This window comes from Ischnura elegans, chromosome 10, assembly GCF_921293095.1.
Source record: "Ischnura elegans chromosome 10, ioIscEleg1.1, whole genome shotgun sequence".
Classification (NCBI taxonomy): Eukaryota; Metazoa; Arthropoda; class Insecta; order Odonata; family Coenagrionidae; genus Ischnura; species Ischnura elegans.
Genome location: NC_060255.1, coordinates 24,839,773 through 24,861,404, shown reverse-complemented (window position 1 = coordinate 24,861,404; position 21,632 = coordinate 24,839,773). Strand labels below are relative to the sequence as shown.

At 36.1% G+C, this 21,632-nt stretch overlaps 1 protein-coding gene across 1 annotated transcript in view; it reads right to left on the bottom strand.

Annotated features, from left to right (window-relative positions):
• Nucleotides 1–21,632, bottom strand: part of LOC124167136 (hemicentin-1) — a 693,290-nt gene that overhangs the window by 483,910 nt on the left and 187,748 nt on the right. The window contains exon 3 of the mRNA XM_046544934.1: nt 9,737–9,944. Coding sequence (XP_046400890.1) covers nt 9,737–9,944 — 208 coding nt within the window. The remainder of the gene's footprint in view (nt 1–9,736; nt 9,945–21,632) is intronic.

Sequence of the window (21,632 nt, the reverse complement as noted above, 5' to 3'; positions counted from 1 at the left end):
CAAGGGCGACAGGTTACTGTAGAATGAGCAAATAAACTGAAGTGCGTAACAATTTCCTTAGATTAAATGCAAAAAAAGACGGTAAATAGGAGATGAACTGTGGAAGAGAGAGAATGAGGAAAGATGATCTGAGCTTGTATGAGGACGAGATGTGACTAAAGCGAAAAACTTAAATTCGATGTGATATAATGATGAAAAGAGAGGACAGAGTTAGACGATTACAACTGGCTTGCAAGAGTCATGAGCAGAAATGAAAGAAATGGAAGTACCGTCACCTTGAAGAAGACTGAAACATAGGCCAGTGAAAGAAAAATAAAAAAAAATGAAAAGAGGAAGAGCGAAAGAGATTTATGATCAAATATTAAATAGAAGAAGTTGACGAGGAAACTCAGAAAGTATACGAAGGAGGAAGAGTTGACTCCGGGAATTGGCTGCTCTCAATAAATGAAAAACTCCTAGGAGCACGAAGAAATATGATTTTTTGAAATGCAAATGCTAGCGACTGAAGAGCGATCAACTTAGATAGGGTGCAAATTGATGAGATGTGGAGATAGGAAAAGGGGTAGAGCGTCATCATCGAGCTTTGAAAGAGCGAAATTATCATGAGCAGAAATTTTATTTGGGAGACCATCCATGAGAGCTCAGCATGATTAAAATCAAAGCGTTAAGAGTTGGTAGGAATCGAGAACAACGTCTATCCCTAGGTTTTAGAATTTTCGTGAGGGTTCGGACTGGGATAAAAACCTTACTCCGATGGAAAGATTTCAAAAGATACAATCAGATATCTTTTCCCTAGATGGACTTGGAATTTAGAAACATACCTATTGTGATAGAAATTCGTAGGGTACGTCAGGAAATTTGGAGTATGATAAATGCATGCTAGCTCAACGTGCAACGGAACATAATGTCTGAAGTGATAATGGAGAGAATGAAATCTTTGTCCAGAATTTCAGTAATAACGAAACTTGAATTTTTAGATCGAAATAATTGAAGAGAGCCATTGAAAAAGCCTTTATAAGTCAGAAGAAAATTTATAAGAATATTTTAAAGAAGTTATTTACTGTAAAATATTCATCATAAGGGCAATTAGCTGCTAAACTAAAGCTTATATATTTATTTGTGTGGAAAAGTGAAACAATTTTCTGATTGATTATGAATTAAATTTATCTCTGTATTAAAAGCGTTCAACTTCATCTGAAACACACTTGATAACACTTTTTCAACGAATAATGAAAATTAAAGTAAAACCATGTGAATTAGAAGCTGGAAGAACAACTGAAGTGGAGGTAACGAAGTTGGAAACGGTTTTTACCACATGGTTATAAAAACACTGCTGATCGTTTTTTGATAACAGTTTTTGGGAACAATTTTATAATTATTTTCAAGAACTACATATTATGACTCCCTTAAAATTGGTCTTCAGTTTCCTGAATATGTACGCATGAGATCACGCATACCTGAGCCAAAATACAGGTAAGGTATATGAATGTGAAGTTCAAAATTCACTCTGTCAAACTTTTTTTAACCTACTTGCAGAGTCGCCCATTAGTTGTATTTGTTAAAACGAATACCAAGTATGAGGGCCTTGGAATTTATTAGTGTTCAATTTCACCATGGGCATTTGTATATTGCCTCAATGGTATTCTATCACGCTTGGAATTTCCTTCTTTCATATGGAGGATAAATGGGTAGAGATGGGACGTTCCCTTTAAGAACAAGTAAAACTTGAAATAATGCGCACTGGTCTTTGCAAGTGTATAACTTTGCTGCTGAGCAACAGTTAAGATGGAAAGCGCATTATCATTGTGGGAGGAGGATGAACTATATAAAGATGCCAAAGGGTAGGACCGACTGTGACAAATAACAACGCAATATTTGATGAGAATTTGAAACACGAGCTTAAAATACGAAGTAACCTTCTTACAAATGGTATTTGACCCTAAACGTGACAATGCCGTTTTCTAGAGACCAATTTTTTCCAATAATGATGCTGAAATTCTTCCTTTTCCCAGAATGACGGAATGAGAAGTTGTTCCTATCTTTTAATTACTATAAAAGAGAAAACCTATGCTTGAAATTCCTTTCAGTCAAAGGACTTTGTAATAAAAAGAGAACTTAGCGAACAAAAAGAAATAAAAAATTAAAAACTTTACGGGGTACGTACTTACCCCTTAATAAGCTTTCAAGAATTTGAACATACAGTTTTGTTTTCAAGAGGGTCCTGTTCAGGAAGCTCTTCACCCTACCTAATCTTAATTTTTATCAGTCTCCTACTAATTTTCGGGAATTCTATAAGACAAATGCACGGAGAAAACTTATGAGAGAATTTAAACTCATGACTAAATGTCTATGTCATTAAGTCTAAGTTTCCCAATCAAGCCGGACGATTTGGGCTCTCGGGTCGACTCATGTGAAGGACTTATTTTCCGTCATTGTATCTGAGCTCAATTCCTGCTCTTACTCAATATTTATTTTCTAAGCCGTAGAAAAATTGCACGCTCACTTCATGTGATAGCATTTTGATGATTCTCATCGATCTAAATAGCTAAAAGCTTATAACTATTCTTGAAAAAAATTGCTTTTGGAAAGGATACAAAGTAGATTAAGCCTCTAAAACCTAAAAGAGGACAAGAATGATGTCAAAAATCGACGAACATCAACAATTCTTTTCAAGGAATAATTTGAATGCATGAAATTTTCGAAGACTCAATTAATAAATCACTCAACGAACGTAACAAAAACCTTCAATTTGGACTGATGAACGCTGTGTATTTAGGTATTAGGCTGAACTGACACTAAATACTGGATGAAACTGAAATATGAAGACAACTTTCTCCAAAATACAGGTGAAAATATGCACGGCATATCATCTTCCTCGCAATTTTCTATGCTATATGAGGAATGTTAGAATGGTATGCAAATTTAAGCACACTCCTTGGATACGAGTTGCGGCCAGTTAGCACCGCTGCAGATTAGCAATACCGGACGTTACCCTAGGAACGGCAGTTCGTCCGATGAAAAATGACATCTGCATGGAAAGTAGGTCTGGGTGGAACAGAAGTAAGGGAGGAGATTTGGTATTGAGGGCGCAGGAGGGGGGAGAATGTCACAGAACGTGAGGGAAAGGAACTCCTGTCGTCAGGAGTAGGCTATATTGAGGAGGGCCGGAGAAACTGAGGGTGTCTTTAGCATAGCTGGGACCCACGAAAGCTCTCAAATATTCATAAGGAGGGTCTTGTAAGATAAGGGAGAGAAAGAGGTCTTGTGGAGGACGTAGCCGTTAGGGGGTGGGTTGGGAGGTTAAGAGGATGAGAATGCAGATGTTAGGTCGGATCGAGGGACATTAAAAAGGAATTGAGAGAACGGAGGCATGGAGGGAAGAAGATGGTTGTGAGGTTGGATCAAAAGATTCTGTTCAGGAACTACCTATAAGCATTACATAGGGATGGTCCTGACAAATTAATAAAAATGTATTGCATGCGTTTTTGGTTGAAATACATGTCGAAATGAGATAAAATTATCATTATCAAAATAATATTTTCATACTAAGCTGAAGACGCAGTAGAAAAGTAGCTAGCCTGTTACGTTCCCGTTCAGTGCTCCTACAGGTACGATACATTTATATTAAGACAAGATTGACGTTGAAATATAAAATATAAACAAAAGTAGTAATTACCACACTTAAATATATAACTTCACTACCAACCATAGTTTTGAAACTCCTCATCATTTTCAAGGTAACGAAATGTAGAGACATGAAACTGTGGTCGGTAGTGAAGTTATAGATTAAGGCTCGAAAATTACTATTGGAGTTTATATGATGAATGTATCGTATTTCAATCACGTGGAGCCTGAAAAGATTCCATACGTTAAAGGGGTGATATACATTATGCTAAAACTAGGAGATAGCAAATGGAGAGTTAAAATCTTTACAAGGAGCGTAAATCACGAATAAGCGGTTCAGAGCAATCAGCAGACAATTTCCTCGAACCAAATCTACATACGAGCACAGGAGGAAATTCTTATAGACATCCAGACATTGTCTAACGTCCATCTAAATAACATCCCGTACGAGTTCGTTACTGTGGACATTAGCCACATAATTACACCTGCCCAAATCAAACATGCACGTAATCTTAGCCTATTCGTTATGTAGAATTCCTAACTGACAGCTAACTATATTTCCCAATGATGAAATCTTTCTTTTATTTATTACCTACTCAATTTCCATTTGTCTGTAATTGTGATATAGATATCGTAATATAGAGGGATAGTGGCGGCCAAGTGCGTGACGCCCCAGTAAGGTTAGGGATCTCTCGGCGGAAAATGAATGATAAATACGTAAATCAGGAGTATAATATCTGTGTTTAATAGAAATCTTGGCACAAGAAATTAAAAATTTGGACTTTTATGACGAAGCACTGCTCTCCTACCAAATTTGATGAAAAACCTAGGAGTATATTTCGTGAGTATTCCTCGTTAGAGGCGCAAAATAAAGGTTATTTCGATCTAAGAAACACCATGAGGATCAACTTCCTATTTTTCCGCGAAGAATATCAGCTCTTAAATGGTTTATGTAATGATATATTACGCTAAATCCTGATTGGGGGATCCGGTTGGTGTGGTGGCTAGAGTGTTGACTTCCTAACCCGTGGGCTCAGGTTTAAATCCCGGCGGTGGGAGAGAATTTTCAGAAATGACCCGATCCCTACTTGAATGTCATGTGGAGGAAATTTCAAGTGCAATACTCCGTCCGTCCGATGGGACGTTAAGCCGTGGTCCCTTTGGCGCCTTTCGCCAAGAGCAGGGCAATGCCGACGCCGGGTTTCTCTCCACCCTTCCTTCCATACCATTGCCTGATGGCGTAAATGACCTCAGCTGTAGGTCACATCCTCCAAATACCATTCCACCATACCATCCTGTTTGTATAGGTGTAAATAAGTTCATACTCCTGAAAATGCACGCGTACCGAATGGTATTCAGTCATAAAATTAGTCACTAAACCTTTATTTGAGTGAAAACAGAATATACTCCTGCATATTTCTTTGCATAAAGATATTGAAGACATTTACCTGTCTTTCCGACAGCTGTCAAGAAATCACGGAAATAGTAATAGGTCAAACAGCTTTATTCACGCGATCACCCTCACAAAATTTCTATTTTCGGTGATAGTCACATTGCTCTTATTCGCAACTAGTTCAGCAGGCTTTACATCGGAAAATCTGTTACATTGAATTCCTAGAGCGAGTATTAACGACGTGAGGTGAAAAACTTCTGAATATGTTCACCTTATGTAGATAAGTGGTACGCGTGATAAGAAGTCGGTGAAATGGAGGCAAATGTTAATCGAAACAAACGAACTCTAAATGAGGGAGAAAGAACGTGAAAGCATGGCGTTGCAAATTAGCTGCAGAGCACCGATTTTCCTGAAAAGGGTTTTCTCAAATTTTAATTCCTCTCTTAGTTACGCTCTACCGAATGCGCTGGATTTTGTTCAGATGAATTTCATCCTTTGATACCAACTCTTAAATGAAACACTTCATCTCTTTTTTCGTTAGCATAAGAGACTTTGAGGATGTAGTTTACGTGCGTAGGAAAAAATATTTATAATTGAGAATGTGGTAATTTGGGGGGTAAGTTCGTGCCACCCTGGTAAGTTTAAACAACCGTATAAATGTTTGAAAGTTTTAAGTGGCACTCGACTGAAACGAAGGGAATTAAAGAGTTTAAGATGAAGGTGCTTCTTTTAGAATAAGAACTTGCAGCTTTAATTGAAGAAATGAATACCAGATTTTATAGCTCTCTGAAAAAATATAAGCATTAGTTTCACCACAAAATCTTTCCAAAGCCTCACAATGCATATTATTTACGGCACCAATATGCAAAAATAGCTAGAAAATTACGAAAATTCATCAAAATTTTCGATTTTCCAAAATAAGGTGTAAAAAATAAAAATTACATGCTAAGAGAAAACTAGGATGACGCCATGACGGCTTTTCGTATTAATAGCAATAAAAAATAATAAGATGTCTTTATTCGGGCGAGGTTGAGACTAAGAAATCCCCTCTTTCACCCCTCGATAGCGTCAATGCAAACATATTTTAAAACGGTTGATAAACGTTTACAATACAAAATATATGCAATATACACTATTCGTGAAATGTCAAAAAAGATAAACAAGTGTGTGTGAAAATGTTTTGAAAAAGAAGATTGCTGTTTGTGGGAAAAAACATGAGGACAAGGGTGTAGTATCCTTCAGCGAAAAAACACACTGCAGGAAAACGCCCACACAAGAAGAGGGGTGTGAAAAACCTGCGAAAACCTACTGAGTGAAAGCTAATGTCATATTACATGTAAAATTCAACATAGTTAATGAGGTAAAAAGTATGCAAAAATATTACATTATTAATTTTGCATTTACAAATTTACATTACATTATTATTTCGTATTGGTAGGAATTAGAACGAATCAGTCTTTATCTAATACATTGAATTAGTATAAGTAGCATTTCATGATAATACGATACTTTTCATGTGAATCACTTGTCTGCCCATGTAAATACACCAACTATAAATATCACTTAGGTCCCTATATGCTGACTCCCGAATCTCAATCTCAAATTCTGAATAATGGCAGTGTCGGCAGAAACGTGCTCTTTACCGTGGGCAAAATTTGCAAGGATTTGAGTGCTAAGTGCCGTAAGTAAAACAAGTGCGTCGGAAATTTTGTATGGCCTCTTTTCCGGTTCAAATTATATCTATAGTAACAATGAAATGCATTCGACTAAAAATTAAGTCCACAATATTATAAGACATAATATAATTGCAACATCAACTTAATTTTAATTTTTAGCAATAAATAACCAAAAACAGTTTAAAACATCGACATATAACAAAAATCTAAGCTATATATATAAATGCAACAGAATTTTAAGCCTAAATGAAGCTAGAAAATAGAATTACTTCGGCATCTGAAATTCATGATTTTTTCTGCATACGTTATAGAAACCATGACAATGCATATTTTTCAGATAAATGCTAAAAAATCTAAAAACTGGATTTCCTGTTGAAATTTTTTCTTTTTAAGCACAGGTAGACAGTGTATGGATGGTTGGTAGGAAATATATATGGTGGTAAACGAAATCTGATCTCTTTAACAAATTAAGCCACGCAAGAAATCCACATGAATTTCATCCATTTCTATATCTCCAAATCGTTAACGCAACATATCTGATTGGCTTTGACTGTGAATTATTTCCCGATATCCATTCTAATCCCCCTGAAGAGCAAGGTTTATTGGGAATCTTGAATTAAAGCCCGCTCCATTTCATTGGAGTTCATTTGGCAAACACGCTGGTAGCGCACCCTTTCGAAGGAGAGTGGGGATCAAAGGGCCGCCGCCTACCTCCCCCCTTCATCTATTAAAAAATAAAATAGAGCATACAATTGGAAGAACAGAAAAAGATGCGTCATATCAGTCAGATCGAGTATGACTTGCGCCAACATTGAAACTGGCCCCTTCGTCTTCTGATGTTTTGTAGTTCTCTGAAAAAATATTAGCACTAATTGCACCGCTAAGTATTTCCAAACCCTGAAAGAGCATATTTTTTACGACACCAATATGCAGAAATAGCAAGTACAATAAAAGAAATTATTTAAGTTTTCGATTTACGAAAACAAGGAGTGAAGAATTAAACTTGCATGTGAAGAGAAAACTTAGGCGACGTATTGCTAAGAATTACAACGTAACAATCTCTATCTAATACATGGAATTAGTACAGATTGAATTTCATGATAATGAAAATATTTGAAAAATTTTATTATGAAACATTTCATTTTCATGATGAAAATATTTGTCTATTTGCCCATTGATTTACCCCAACCGACCCAAGTTTAGGCACATAATGTCATTTTCAAGGTATTGTACAAGGCATTATGTGACGAAATATGGATCGGTTAAAAAAAATGAGTATGAAAAAGGACAAGTACTTTCATTATGTTAAATATCAAACATTTCCACAAAGTTACGCAGAAAACTGTATCATTTAACTAGTTACCTATATTCTTTCTTCGGTACAAAAAACTATAAAAATACAATGATTCAAGAAACTGAACACTGCATATACTCATAATATATATCAAATGTCTCTGAACGTCATATTTTAACGGTTGATGCCGATGACAGGATATTTCTAAATATTAGACCCATAATAATGAAATGACAGAGTGTACTTGATAATTAATTTTCAGAGGAAAATTTCAGTTTTTTCACTGTTTTTAAATTTTCTAGGAAGATTGGATTTTAAGATGTGATGCTAATCTACTGGCGGGGGCCTCAGCGAAGATGTCAGGTTGGCAGCATGTGCAATGAGCAATTTTTCCAAAGCAGGGGAATTTCTATTTTTTAAATGTTGGAATGTGAACTAAATTAGCTCTTTCGCTGTAAATTGACTGCGTACCGTCAAATTTTCTTACTTATTCTCATTATTTTTAAAATAAAAAGAGGTAATGATGCATGGAAAGCCCTATTCCATGAACTTTATTTTGTGTAGATAAACAGATACTTTAAACGCTCTCAATCATTAAGTTGGTCGATCGTACCACCTACCTGGATCGCTGAAGTCGTATATTTTCACCTGATGAGCCAATTATTAGCATTATATACAGCTAGCTTTAAGGCGCGACGCGTTTCCTGCATAAACCATGACGTTAGTGACGCTCATGGTTTAGGGCAAACCCCTAAGGAAAATGTTTTGATCGGGGATGGCAAGTGAAACGAAACGAAAAGGTTCCGTTTCGACCCGGAGAGGTATGAAAATACGAGGCCGAGTTAAGTTACCGCACGAAATTAAAATCACCCAAAAAGTTAAGTTTCGAAGCGGGACGAAACTTTAATCCCGGGAACGAAGATAAATCAATCGAAACTCCACTACCAATAGTTAAGTTTCGATCCCAGAAGTTGAGTGGAGGGAGATAAGAGGGAATAGTTTCGACCCATCACGTTTGACATTTGTGTAGAGGTTAAATCATTGAGCTTAAAAATCGAATCATTGAGCTTAAAAATCGAATGCCCCGTTCGCGATCAACACTCTCCTGTTTGTGGTCAAAATATGAGTGCCCCATGCATCTAATGGCGGTATGCCGAACCTCTACGTCATTCAACCATGTTTTCTACTCGGTGTGTGGATATAAACTAAACTGTTTGAAGGTAAAGTGCGTGGCCTCTGCGGTGCGAAACATTATCTGTGTTTCGTTTCGTCCCAGAGTTTTTAAAGTTTTTATTATTGAACTAATATTCTCAGCCTTACTTTCAATGAATGGCAATACCTATACAAGATTTAATGCTGTATGGTGCCTAATTTCAATGATTTTTTATGCATCTAGGTGTAATTTTTGGGCGGTGAATGAAATATCTTTATTATTTATCCTCGCGATCACCTTTCCAAATCTTCGATTCACGCCCACAAGGTGTCAGGCATTACGTTTGAATTCGCTTAAGAAGGTCGCAATGTGCTGTATTCAATGGGAGAAGGAGATAAATGAATATAATCGTGGATATAAAAACGAGTCTTTACTCACCACTGACGAAAAGGTGGACGACGCGACGTTTCGATTTACGGCCGCCAGGTATTAGACAATTCGTTTGAATTCGCAAACGAAGGCCGTGATATGTTTTTTTCATCGGAGAGGGAGTGATAATTGAATATAACCGTCTACCAAAAAACGAGTGTACTCACCCCTGACGACAAGGTGGACCGGATTGGAGGTGAGGGCGTCCTGCGAGGCGAAGTCGGAGGCCGTCACTTGGCATTCCCATTCGCCGTCGTCGAATTCCATCGTGGCATTCCGAATCAATATGCTGCAGTCTCCTCCGCCCATCCCATCCGTCCCCATGGCCGACTCCGGGGACACCCACTCGTATTTGCGAGGGTACATTCCGATGGGCTGAAAGAGGCAAGAGAGAAGAAGAAAAAAAAATTAATAAGAACAACTTACAAAGTGAAAAAAATCCGTCACCTCACAACATTTTAACCCTTTCAATCATAATATCCATTAAAATGAACATGGCCTTTAAGGGATTCATCCCCCCTAATTAGTATATATGTCTGTAATATCGAACATAGGCCACAAAATTTGCTGTTTGAAAGATAGCCTAACGTTTTGGCATAGTTGTTCATAAGATCACATATTAATTTAAATGGTAAAAAAAATTATTTCTAACAAGGGGGAGAAAAAAATGTCTGAATGAAAAGGTTAAATCATTCTTTCTACTCGCATTAACGTTTTATTTCTTCTTTCTTTTTAAAAATTTATTATTACGTTCACTTTCAGTTCTTTAATAAGTTTAAATAGATTTTTTACGATACATTTCACCTCTGTGTTTATTTTTTATAGGATTTAAATTTTGAAACACAGCACCACCATTAATTTTGTGGTAATTTTTAGAACTAATCTCCTTAATTAATTCTTTAATTGAAAAGTTGAGACTATTTGATTGGATTGATCTGAACATATCTTTGTAAAATGATCTGAAACTAAAATATTTTAATGATGCATAGATAAGGAGCGGGTTTTGTTTTGTTTTTATAGCTCGTCAAGCTACAGATGTAATTGGTGTTAGATGTTTCGGGAAATATTGAGTTTGCAACTGTATACCACAATTCAATAAGTATCATAAATTTCAATCAAGAATCGATCTAATACGAGGTAGGAATAACAATGTGGCATACTTCTTCTTGGACAGTAAGAAACTGCACTAGTACCGGTGGTTGGTGACACTAAGAAGTTATTAGCGACTTACTACAAGCTGAAAGAAAATTATAGCTAACTTTCTAAAACGGTTGACATTTTCATTCTACCAATGAGATCCCAGAGGTAATTAAGACATACATTTCAAAGGTATAACGGTATCGCATTCACTCAAATTCGGCTATACATACTATTCATACATTCGGCTATAAATAGATATCAGATTACGTTCCTTCGGAGTTAAGGGCATTACCGGAATCCTTGTGCAGATTTCCCATTCATTTTGGCCATTTAAAATCTGTATTTTCCATGTGTCTTGGAAAGGGAAGAATGGAACAGATTCTTTCTTTTATTTAATTTGGAAAATACTTTTCGGGGCTGGTAAAGCTCAAATCGCTCGCCGTACATATGTCTGTATTCTCTCGGAGGATTAATTAAGGACCACCACCATTAATTTCTGAAATATTTTTATCCTTCCACCCAGAATGCCGTAGATTTCCCTCAAATATAACGCGGACAAGGAATATCCAACACGGATTAAAAACGCGAAAAACTTTTCCAATTTAAGTTGGCGTTTTTGAGGAGCGGTGGGATGGGCGGCGGAAATATTATTTTTTCCCAGGGAGCAGACTTGGTGGATGGGCGAGTAGGGGTGGGGAGTTCTCAGAGAAATGGTTGTGGACCACGACTGCGGAAGAGGAGAAAGAAGAAATATTCGGGGAGATGCTGCAGGTGACGGAGAATGGCAAATATTTTGGGACCCAATCAATATGGGTCACCCAAAACTGATTTTATAAAGCTTTCTTGGATAAATATAGCCAGCATTGGTTTAAGTTCCGTTAAAACAGAATATTTGCACTCATTCTGAAAAACTTCGCCATAAAAATAAAAATAAATAATGCATTCTCAATTTTTTAGGTTAAATTTAATTTTCCAACGACACGAGAGGATATTAGACAAAAGCGCTTCTTTATCAAAGCTAAACCCATGAAAATATAATAAGAATTCATGAAAATTTACTTTGGATAAATATCACCCTCCTTCCTTTATAGTAATCCTTAATTACCATGGTACCTTGTTACGTTTCCACAAACTGTTTCCACATACTTTGGAATGTCGTTTTTAACGGTGAAATTTCAAAGAATACTTTGAAATTTTAAACGGCCTGATTGATAATAATAACGAACGAATAATGAACGATTGATAACAATAACAATTATTATTTCCAATGGCTTAAGTTCCATATTTGCAGCCATCAAATATTTGCAACCATCCGGAAAGATTTCGTGATCAAATCAATAATAAAGAAGCCATTGTGCATTTATGAGAGTAAATTTAATTTTTTGCAACCGTCTCCGATATTCGACGAATTTTTTCCTACCTCAAATCTAAATTTATTAACACCTAGTCAGAATTTACGCAAAATCTACTTTGAATAAATATCACCCTCCTTCCTGCATAATAATCCTTAATTATTATGGCTCTTTGCTAGGAATAAATTTCACAGAATTTTGATTGGAGTTTGAGCGGTAAAATTCAAATGAATCCTTTGAAATTTTGAACGATCTGATTTGAACCAATGATAAATAATAATTACATCCTGATGTCAAATACTCGCATGGGGAAAAATCACTTCAAATGCGCTGGATAGACCGAAGATACTAATTTTGAGGAAAATAACAAAGGATGTTGTAGGAAATTAATAGCACCAGAATAATCATACAATAATAATCAGTTATATGTATGTATTGGAAATGCGTCTATTGAGTACAGTGAAAACAGATTCATTATGGAACACAACTTGAGGGATTAGACATGGCATTAGGGAGAAGAGTCGGTGCTTAAGCTAAAGATTAATAACAGACTTCTGGGGAAGAAGATGTAAATAAGGCATGTAAACATAATTATTTGAAAAAATTTCACCGAAAAAACCGTAAATGCATCGAGCACAATTTTGGAAGAGCAAACCAGTACTTTGCGAGAAATTTGTTCGCCGGTTTTACTCATAGTATTTAAGCCAAGAAAAATTTACAAGAGGCAGTCAACTTTGACATTCACGTTATACGAATTAAAAAAAAAACCCCATGCGCAACCTCAACTAAATAAAGCTCTTGCATTAGGGCATTCGTATTCTAAGAAATTATCTTCGGTCTAATTTCATTAAACCCTTTTTATCTCATTGACTTATCATGTGGACTTGATGCTTCAAAAAGAGAATGAATACGATCGGGCAGTACTGTGAGTCTGTATAAAAAAATAATACTAACTTATAGGGGTTAATTAATTAATTACGCGAACGAAAAGTTTTAGAAGAAGAAAATCTTCCAATGAGGCAGAAAAAACCAAAGATTACTCCTAAAAGCCACATTAAACTTTCTCTTAATTGAAGAATTTAATTATAAGTCTTTTTAAGCCTTGGGGATAAACTTTGATAACTCTCTTAAGAATCTACCCCAGAAATTTTCGAGATTAATAAACATATTTAAATTGTATTCAGCCGAGATTTATTTCTCGAAGAAGACGGTCTTCGAATTTACAAGGCAATGTAATAACAAAGAGTTCCTAGCATAAAATACATAGGACTGACCTGAAGATTTTAAGTACATCACTAAATTGTATATTTCATGCCTTGAACAAAGTTTTTCTAAAACTGCACGGGAAATTCAAGGGAGCTTTATATTGAAAAATCCGTTGGACAGAATATTTTTATAAAAGAGTGACAAGCAGAAAATAAGGAGTATGCCAATGAGGCCCTAAAATCAAGAAACCTTCAACATAATAACTTTATTAAAGATACTAAATCAAAGGTATAATTTTAGAATCATCAATAATAAACATTCAACAATCTATAGGGTTTCGGTGAGGAAACAAAAGAGATGAAAAATGCAATAGGGCCACAAATGCGTTTACTATTTCAAGAAGAAGCGACTATTATGGAAACAGTAACGCGTTTTCGATCATTTAATGGGAAACAATCGCGAGATTACTTTGCGTAAATGGCTGCGATTTTTACAAAGGTCTTTTACTTCGAGGAAACAAGTGACCCTCAATGCTTGGGTATAGCCATAGCGTACAATCGTGGCGTTTTGAAATGGCCGCGGGCACTTAGTGCTCAGGTTACGTGAAAAATACAGTGTTATATCATCCGTGCTAAGAGGCTCCTCACGGAAATGCCTCTGAGTAAAAGGAAAAAAAGATCAGGAGTGGGCCCTCAACGGGATGGACTGAAAAACCTAAGAGTACTGGAGAGGAGGATGAGAGAAGAACATAGAACAAGGGGTAAGGAAAATTAAAGTGGGCTTGAGGATGGATCACGCTGAAGTATACAGTTCAGCTGACCAACTTCCTATTCCATTCTGGGAAGATAAATCTCATGAAAACAAAATCCTAGCATTAAATTCACTCAAAGGTGAACAAGCAAGGCTGGAATATTGAAAGCATTTTTTTAAACTTTTAGTTTGGGATTGATCTAACAAGCATTTAAGTATCAATTTTTTAAAATTAAGATTTCTATCTAGTTGTTATTGTGAACAATTTTTTTCAATAATGAATAATTTTCTGTACATTAACTTGCCTTGATGTTTAGATATTTTTTCTGTGCTGCCACATATATAGGATGAGAACCCCACCAAAAAAGTGCACATTTGGGGAATTAATTTTTTTCTATTACAGCTGATGCTCAACGTGTGCTATGAATGAATGAAATTACGTCATATATTTTATTATTATTTCTATTTATTCATCCAAAACCGTAAATGGACATTTTTGTGGTTCTGAGAGTGAAAGAAATCAGTTAGACTACCTACCAGAGGAAAGACTAAGGAAATAGATACGAAATTAATTTTAGTGCATTATTTTCTAACATTTCTTTTACTACCATACAGTATAGTAAACGGAATTCTCGCAAATAAAAGAGACCTCCACTTTATTATAACCAGCATATCAAATTCATTAGTTGTCAGTTCATCCTAATCATCTTTGAAAATAGGAATGAGAATGAGATAATGTTTATCAGACACCTATTTAACTGCGAAATCAATGCCGTTAAACATAGGTCACAGTGCAGACCTACAGGCATAAAATTCTTGACTCAGTTGCTCACGAGATAAGTTTCGATCTTATTGCAATGTGAAATTCGTTCACGTTAAATTTCCAGGTAAGTATAATCAAATATTACAAATTGTACAGCTTCTGGAAGAAAATCTTCTCAGTATTTTAATTTTCTAAGCACAAATTATCAAGAAGTAAAATTGAAAATTAATTGACAAAGAAGTGCATTCGAAGAAAAAGAAATAATAAAACTTTTCCTTTGGTAATTAGATAAAATGAATGAAAATACTTTTCCAAAATTCTATGATGGGACTTAATACAATAGAAAATCTTACATCTGCTAACGTTTAGCGGTGAATAGAACGAAGAAGGCTTTATTTCACTCAGTACATATATGTGAAAATAAAGTGAATAAGTGAAGTCTAGATAAAAACCGCAGGCATTGATAACTAGGAAATTAACTCCACTAGCCAAGCTAATTACATTATATTATGAATATGCATAGAACTCAATTCCAATTTCTTCTTTCGAAAGTCCACCACCATTAAGGCTTTGGTGGATTACAAAAAAATTGCTATTAAGCGACATAGAAAGAAAGGGAGGAGGTATGATAAATGGTAAGAAAACCGCGGCCTGGAAATTAAATGATAGCAGCTGTGACGCGGAAGAGGATGTATAACAGGCTTAGAGAAACATATCGGCTTCACAGCTATATTTTACATGTTTGGCTATCCCTCCAGCTATCACTACCTATTAAAAAAATGCAACGTCCTAGGTACGCTACATCAGAGGAAGGTGGGCAAAAATTTATGCAAGCAGACCTCTGTGTCACTACGTGGTGATTAGGTAGCAAGTGCCTCCTAGGGCACGAATTCCGGTGTAAGTCCTCCTTCGAGACTATTGTAATATACGAGTTACGGAAAGGAAAGATAGACGAATATCCGTGAGGGTGACTCTTGGGACACACAGACATTTGGACTGCGACCTCTTCAAACGTGAATGCACGCGACCGGTACGCCGAGGAATTCTGTATTTTTTTTAAATATACGCCGCGACAGGTTATCTCTGTCTTGTTTACTCGAGCTTACAAGTATTATATGCGCTGCGAAACGCAGGAGGCCGAAAAGGTAGTTGAGGTCGCGATTAAACGGAACAAATGTCGTCACGGCATGCCGCCAGCGACAGCTAAGGTGATCTTGGTAATGTAGATATCTTATGTTTATCTTGGAGCACTTATAACCGCAAAAGCATAAAATTTCCGTACAGAGGTAGCGCACTGCCGAATGGCCAACAGATTAATCCGTGCAGACGTTAAGAATTAACCGCTGGGCAGTTATAACGAATTTCCGGTTACATGCTGAATATATTGCAGAGATAATTTTTATACTCCATTGTAAAAGCACATTAAAATCAATGGGAATGACACAATCACTCAAAGTGCATGTAAAAAATAAATTATAATTACAATAAATTGTAATTTATTTCTTATGCGCCGCCACTACTTTGAATTAACCTCTTTCCAATTTGAATTATTTATCCGCGCCTGATTTAGCTATTATTTGTCAGATTACTTCTAGTATTTTATGAAATTATCGACTACAATTTGGTAATTTTTAAGGTTAGTGAACTTTTCACACTATTGCTTACTGTACAACCTGTACATAAAATGTAAAAATTGCCGTAAAGCAAGTACATTTGGCATGGTTCAATTTAATTACGCTGGTCCTTATACACATGTCCGTTAAAGGTTTAGCGGAAATCTGCCAATGGCGAACCATTATACATACATATGGAGGGGAGGATATCCATTAGTTATTTCGCCAGTTAAATATCTCTTTAAATAACTATGAACGGATTTTTTAACGAAATTTAGCCGAAAATGCGGCTTAGATTAAAGCTACTGCTAGCAGACATGAGAAAATACGGATACGTTTACTAAAAATGGTAATCTGGAGTGTTAGTTATGTTTGTATGTATGTTAGTTAGTTAGAGTCTTTTAGCGCTATCGTAAGTATTAATTAATTTTAGCTCTCGCCAATATTAAATGGATTACAGAACGATAGGACGGAGGCATTAAGCCGCAGTGAGCTCAAAGCTTGAGGGACGAATGTAAAACGTAATGCAGGAATGGAAGAGGGCGCTCTTTGCTCGATGCCGCGTCACGATTTGAGGCTACGGCAGAAGAGATGAGATCGTTGCCGTTTCAAAGGGATTAGCCATCTGGAGATGCATCAGCGCAGCGGAGGAAGAGGCAGAAAATGAAGAATTCTCGGAGATGGAGGTGGAGAGACAGAGGAAGCAAGGAAGGATGGGTATAGGGGAGGAGATGGAAGGCTTAAGCGATTACGAAATTAGTTCACGTCAAGTCGGAAACGTTCTTACCTCCTTTCCGAGAGATCCCTTCCTTTTGCCCGAAGCGATGCCGTATCTCCAGAGCAACCCTTTTCGCGAGCCTTTAGTATCTCTCCCACTCCAAAGTGGCGCTGGTGTCCCTCTCCAACACTCGTCCCTTTAAAACTAGGGATGAGTCGATTCCGCTCTTTTTCGATTCCGATTCTTTTAAATCGATCCTCGACTCCAATTCCATCGATTCTTATTCACATTTACAAACGCGATGCTGAAATATTAAAATAATTAATACTAGAAGATATTAAAATAGCAAAGACAAAAGAGTGGCCCAAACGGTATATTTATTAAAAAAAGCGAATTAATATAAGACACGGTCTCCGGCTTTACTTTGTGGAACTGCTTCATTATAAAATAAAATAAAAATACTTTGTTCTATCCTGTTGATATCACCTGATGATAGCATGAGATGCAGAAACCCGGGTCGTACTATTTAAAATAAAGTGTGGAATAGAACAAAGTATTTTTATTTTATTTCATGAAAAAGCGAATTAGTATAATACTGATATCCTCACCTTTAATAAAATAATAAAAACGTTAATTGCTTCAGACAAAAATTGCTAATTTAATAATGCACAGTGCACAATGGCTCAGCTGAGTCGCGGCCTTAAGAGTCTCATTATATATTTTTCTCATTACATGATTTCTTCTTCCTATCTTGCTTATAGTTTATCTTTTGTCTGTCTACTTTATAGTCTTCTTATTTATTATCTCCTGTATATTCAGCTTATATTCTATTTCCGAAATATTTATCTTCCTGGAATAGAGATCGACTCCGATTCTGTCCCCGAGAATCGGGAGATACAAGAATCGACATTTGGAATCGACTCATCCCTACTTTAAAACCTTCCCTTCCCCCTACCCTAGGATTCTCCCTGATTACCAGCTTGGCCGAGACACACGGTGGTAGTCGGTAGGCTCTCGCACCGTCGACCGGTTGTCACTTGAGGTCGGACCTCGCAGGCGTCTGGGTCGAGCCCCCAAGCTGACCCGGCACAAGCCGCAAAGCTCGCAAGACCTTGCACGATAAAGGCAGTCTCTCGCTCTATGTCTAAACCGCAAAGCACCACGTCTCTAGCTCTTAGAGGAACGGGCAAACTGCAGTACCTACTAGCTCCTCCAGGGTCTGAGTTTCGAATCGATGAGATTTTTCTGTTGCATTCCTATTACATTAGGATGAAAGCGTTTGAAACAGCCTTCACGTAATAATTATTCATTACCATTTTCAATACTTTATTGAATTAATTCACGCGAAAAACATTAAGAGCAAATATTAGGACTCTTTTTAATGCTCAAGAAATCAACTTAAAATTAACTATTGGAATAAAAACGACCAAAAGTAAAAAAAAATGCAAAATGTTTATTTGGTATGGCATAATTCATAGTGACTGGGTAAAAAATAATAAAGGAAACTGTAAAAAACATATAGATGAGTCAATGGATTTAAAAATATCCTTGATAAACTAATAAAGATGGTCAGTTGATTAATTATCATAAGCTGTACAAATTATCGACATACTGTTTCATGCTAACACTGTTTTACCTTAAATACTGTAAAATCTATTTCATTAATTAAACTTGTTAAAGTTGCACCTCAGTGCGAAAATAAAATATGGAAATAAATATATTTACAATTGCAAGACATTACTGGAAATGTTTGATTAATCGTTCGGCCTCATCTACATACTACCCCTCAAGCCGCCGGAATAGGATGGCTAGGAGATCAGCCGCTAACACAAAAGTAATTTATAACATTGTAACTTAAGCGTTTAAATCAATCCAAACATATATATTTCTATTTCTGCATTCTGCAAAAGGGGTATTCTTGGAAGCAGGGGAGATTCACTATGAAGCATTATATTGATGGATTAAAGGTATGGAAAATGAGCCGGAGGAGGAAAAAATAGGTCGTGGAATAATAAGTGTGAAGTCATCGTCGAGCTATCCTTTGTAATTAAGACGCTGTTATTTTACAAGTACTTCTTAGGACGTTGCCAAAGAATTGTGTAACAATTTCAAAACACATTCTGTCGCATCAACAAGTTCCGTTAGAAAAGATAAACTTCTATTGGCACCATAACAATATAGTTGAGCATTTCAATAAATTCACCTCCAAGTAATAAGCTAATAAAAATAACCCGTTGAAAAAAATGTAGGAGAATAACTTCAGTTATGGTAAATCCCTTAGCGATGTGTTGCTTTGATAAAATTTTCCTGGCACATATTTCTTGAAACCGTATGTTGCCCAGAGTTCCCTCAATGAGTCAACGACGCGTTGATTTTTAAATTCTAGCATTATTATAAAAGTAAAATACCCGCAAGTACTGTTCATTCGTAAGACTAAAAATTAAAGGCTTTTTAAACCATGAATAAAAGATGCTTTACAGATTCCCTTAAAATTTCACTGAAGACAGAACGTGTTTTAAAATTGTTACACAATTGTTTGGCAACGTCGTAAGAAGTACTCATAAAACAATTAAATGGACTTTGAATGGACTCTACAAAGGATCTTACATTCTTCATGACAAATTTAAAACAGTCCCACGACATCTCACATGAAGAAATAGTTTTACTTTTTTGTACCTCTATTTTAAAGACATATTATAACCAATGAAAGGTGCCATGCGAACAAATCCCTTTAAAAAATAATTAAAGGCTGAATACGATTCAGATTTTTATACAATTGTTTTGAAAATTCGTACCAATTACTCGAAAAATAATGAAGTTTTTGAATGGACTCTACAAAGGATCTTTCATTATTCATGGAATAATTATTATATTGTAATTATAATTTTACAGAATCTAACATGAAACAACTAGTTTTACTCTTTGCACAACTGTATGCGATAAACATAATAGGATACGAAAGCCAGCTATTGAATATAATTAACACACTTGTACCGATAACGTAGTACCTACAAGCCATTGAGGTACCTCAAACTCGTACCCTTCAAAGCATAATTCATTTTTTTTCGCTTGACCGCCTAGCACGTGAAGCTGCACCTAAAAAGTTTCAAATTGTTGCTCAATTGTTTGACGTCATGCAAAGAACTCGTAAAATAATGCAATTTAAGGTATAATCAGCAAAATTTTCATTCCTTATGGAACCACTCAACCAAACCCTGCCAAGAAACTAGTTCTACTGTAAACATCACTATTTTAAAGACATATTATAAGCAGAATAGGATACGAAAGCCAATTATTGAGTACAATTAAAACGCTTTCACCGATAACGTATTCCATAGAAGCCATTAAAGAACCTTAAACTCGTACCCTTGAAAACCATATTCCTTTTTATCGCTTGACCGCCTGGTACGTGAAGCTGCACCTAAAATGTATCAAATTGTTACCGAATTGTTTGACGTCATGCAAAGAACTCGTAAAATAATGAAATTTAAAATATAATCAGCAAAACTTTCGTTCCTCATGGAACCACTCTACCAAACCCTACAAAAAACAAGTTTTACTCTTTGCACAACTATTTTAAAGACATATTATAAGTAGAATAGGATACGAAAGCCAATTATAGAGTACAATTAACACGCTAGCACCGATAACGTAGTCCCTGGAAGCCAGTGAGGAACCTCAAACTCGTGCTCTTCGAAAACCTGTTCCATTTTTTTTTGCTCACCCGCCTAGCACGTAAAGCCTCACCTAAAAAACACTGGCGCCCCCTCTGATCCTGCGTGCAACGCTAGCGATGAACTCCAATGTGTATGGAGAGAGTTGGTGCCTACACAGCGCGATTCTACAGCGAACAAAGAGCGAACGTAACTACCAGGGAGGAATTTAGCCTTATTTCAATCCTCTTACCTCCCACGTTCCTTTCTCTACTCCACTGTGTTTTTTTACAAAGACATTCATCTCCACTGCCCTATCCTCTTAAAGGATTAGGGAAGAGGTTTCGAGCGAACTTTTGAAACTGTGCTTTACGTGTTTTTGCGCGAGTAAGATCGAAAGCCGGGAGTAATAAAGGCATATTTTTCTCTCATTCTCACCGAAACTTAATTATGACAAACCCTCAACACCTATATGAGCCTTTTGGCCATTACAACCAAACAGGAAGTTAAATTAAAATGATTATATACAGGCACTTAAATTTCTCCTGCTAATGGGCTCCTGCTAATAATATGGGGCATAATTATGTTCCAGAAGAGGGGAATCGAATTAATTTTTTATCCATGGTTAATTATCATTTAGAAGCTGATAAAAATTCCTGGATCGCAAAAATATAAAAGAGCTCTATCAAAAACAAATATTTCTCAAGGAAATTCCAAAATTCTATATTAAATAAGATTATTTTAAGCCGCCGCCACTGAAAAAACAAGGATATTAATGTCCATCGGTGAAAAGAGAAATAAAATTGGTACCAATTACAGATTGAAAGAAGACATTTTTTTAGCATGAGAGGGTTAAAATAAAAAAATT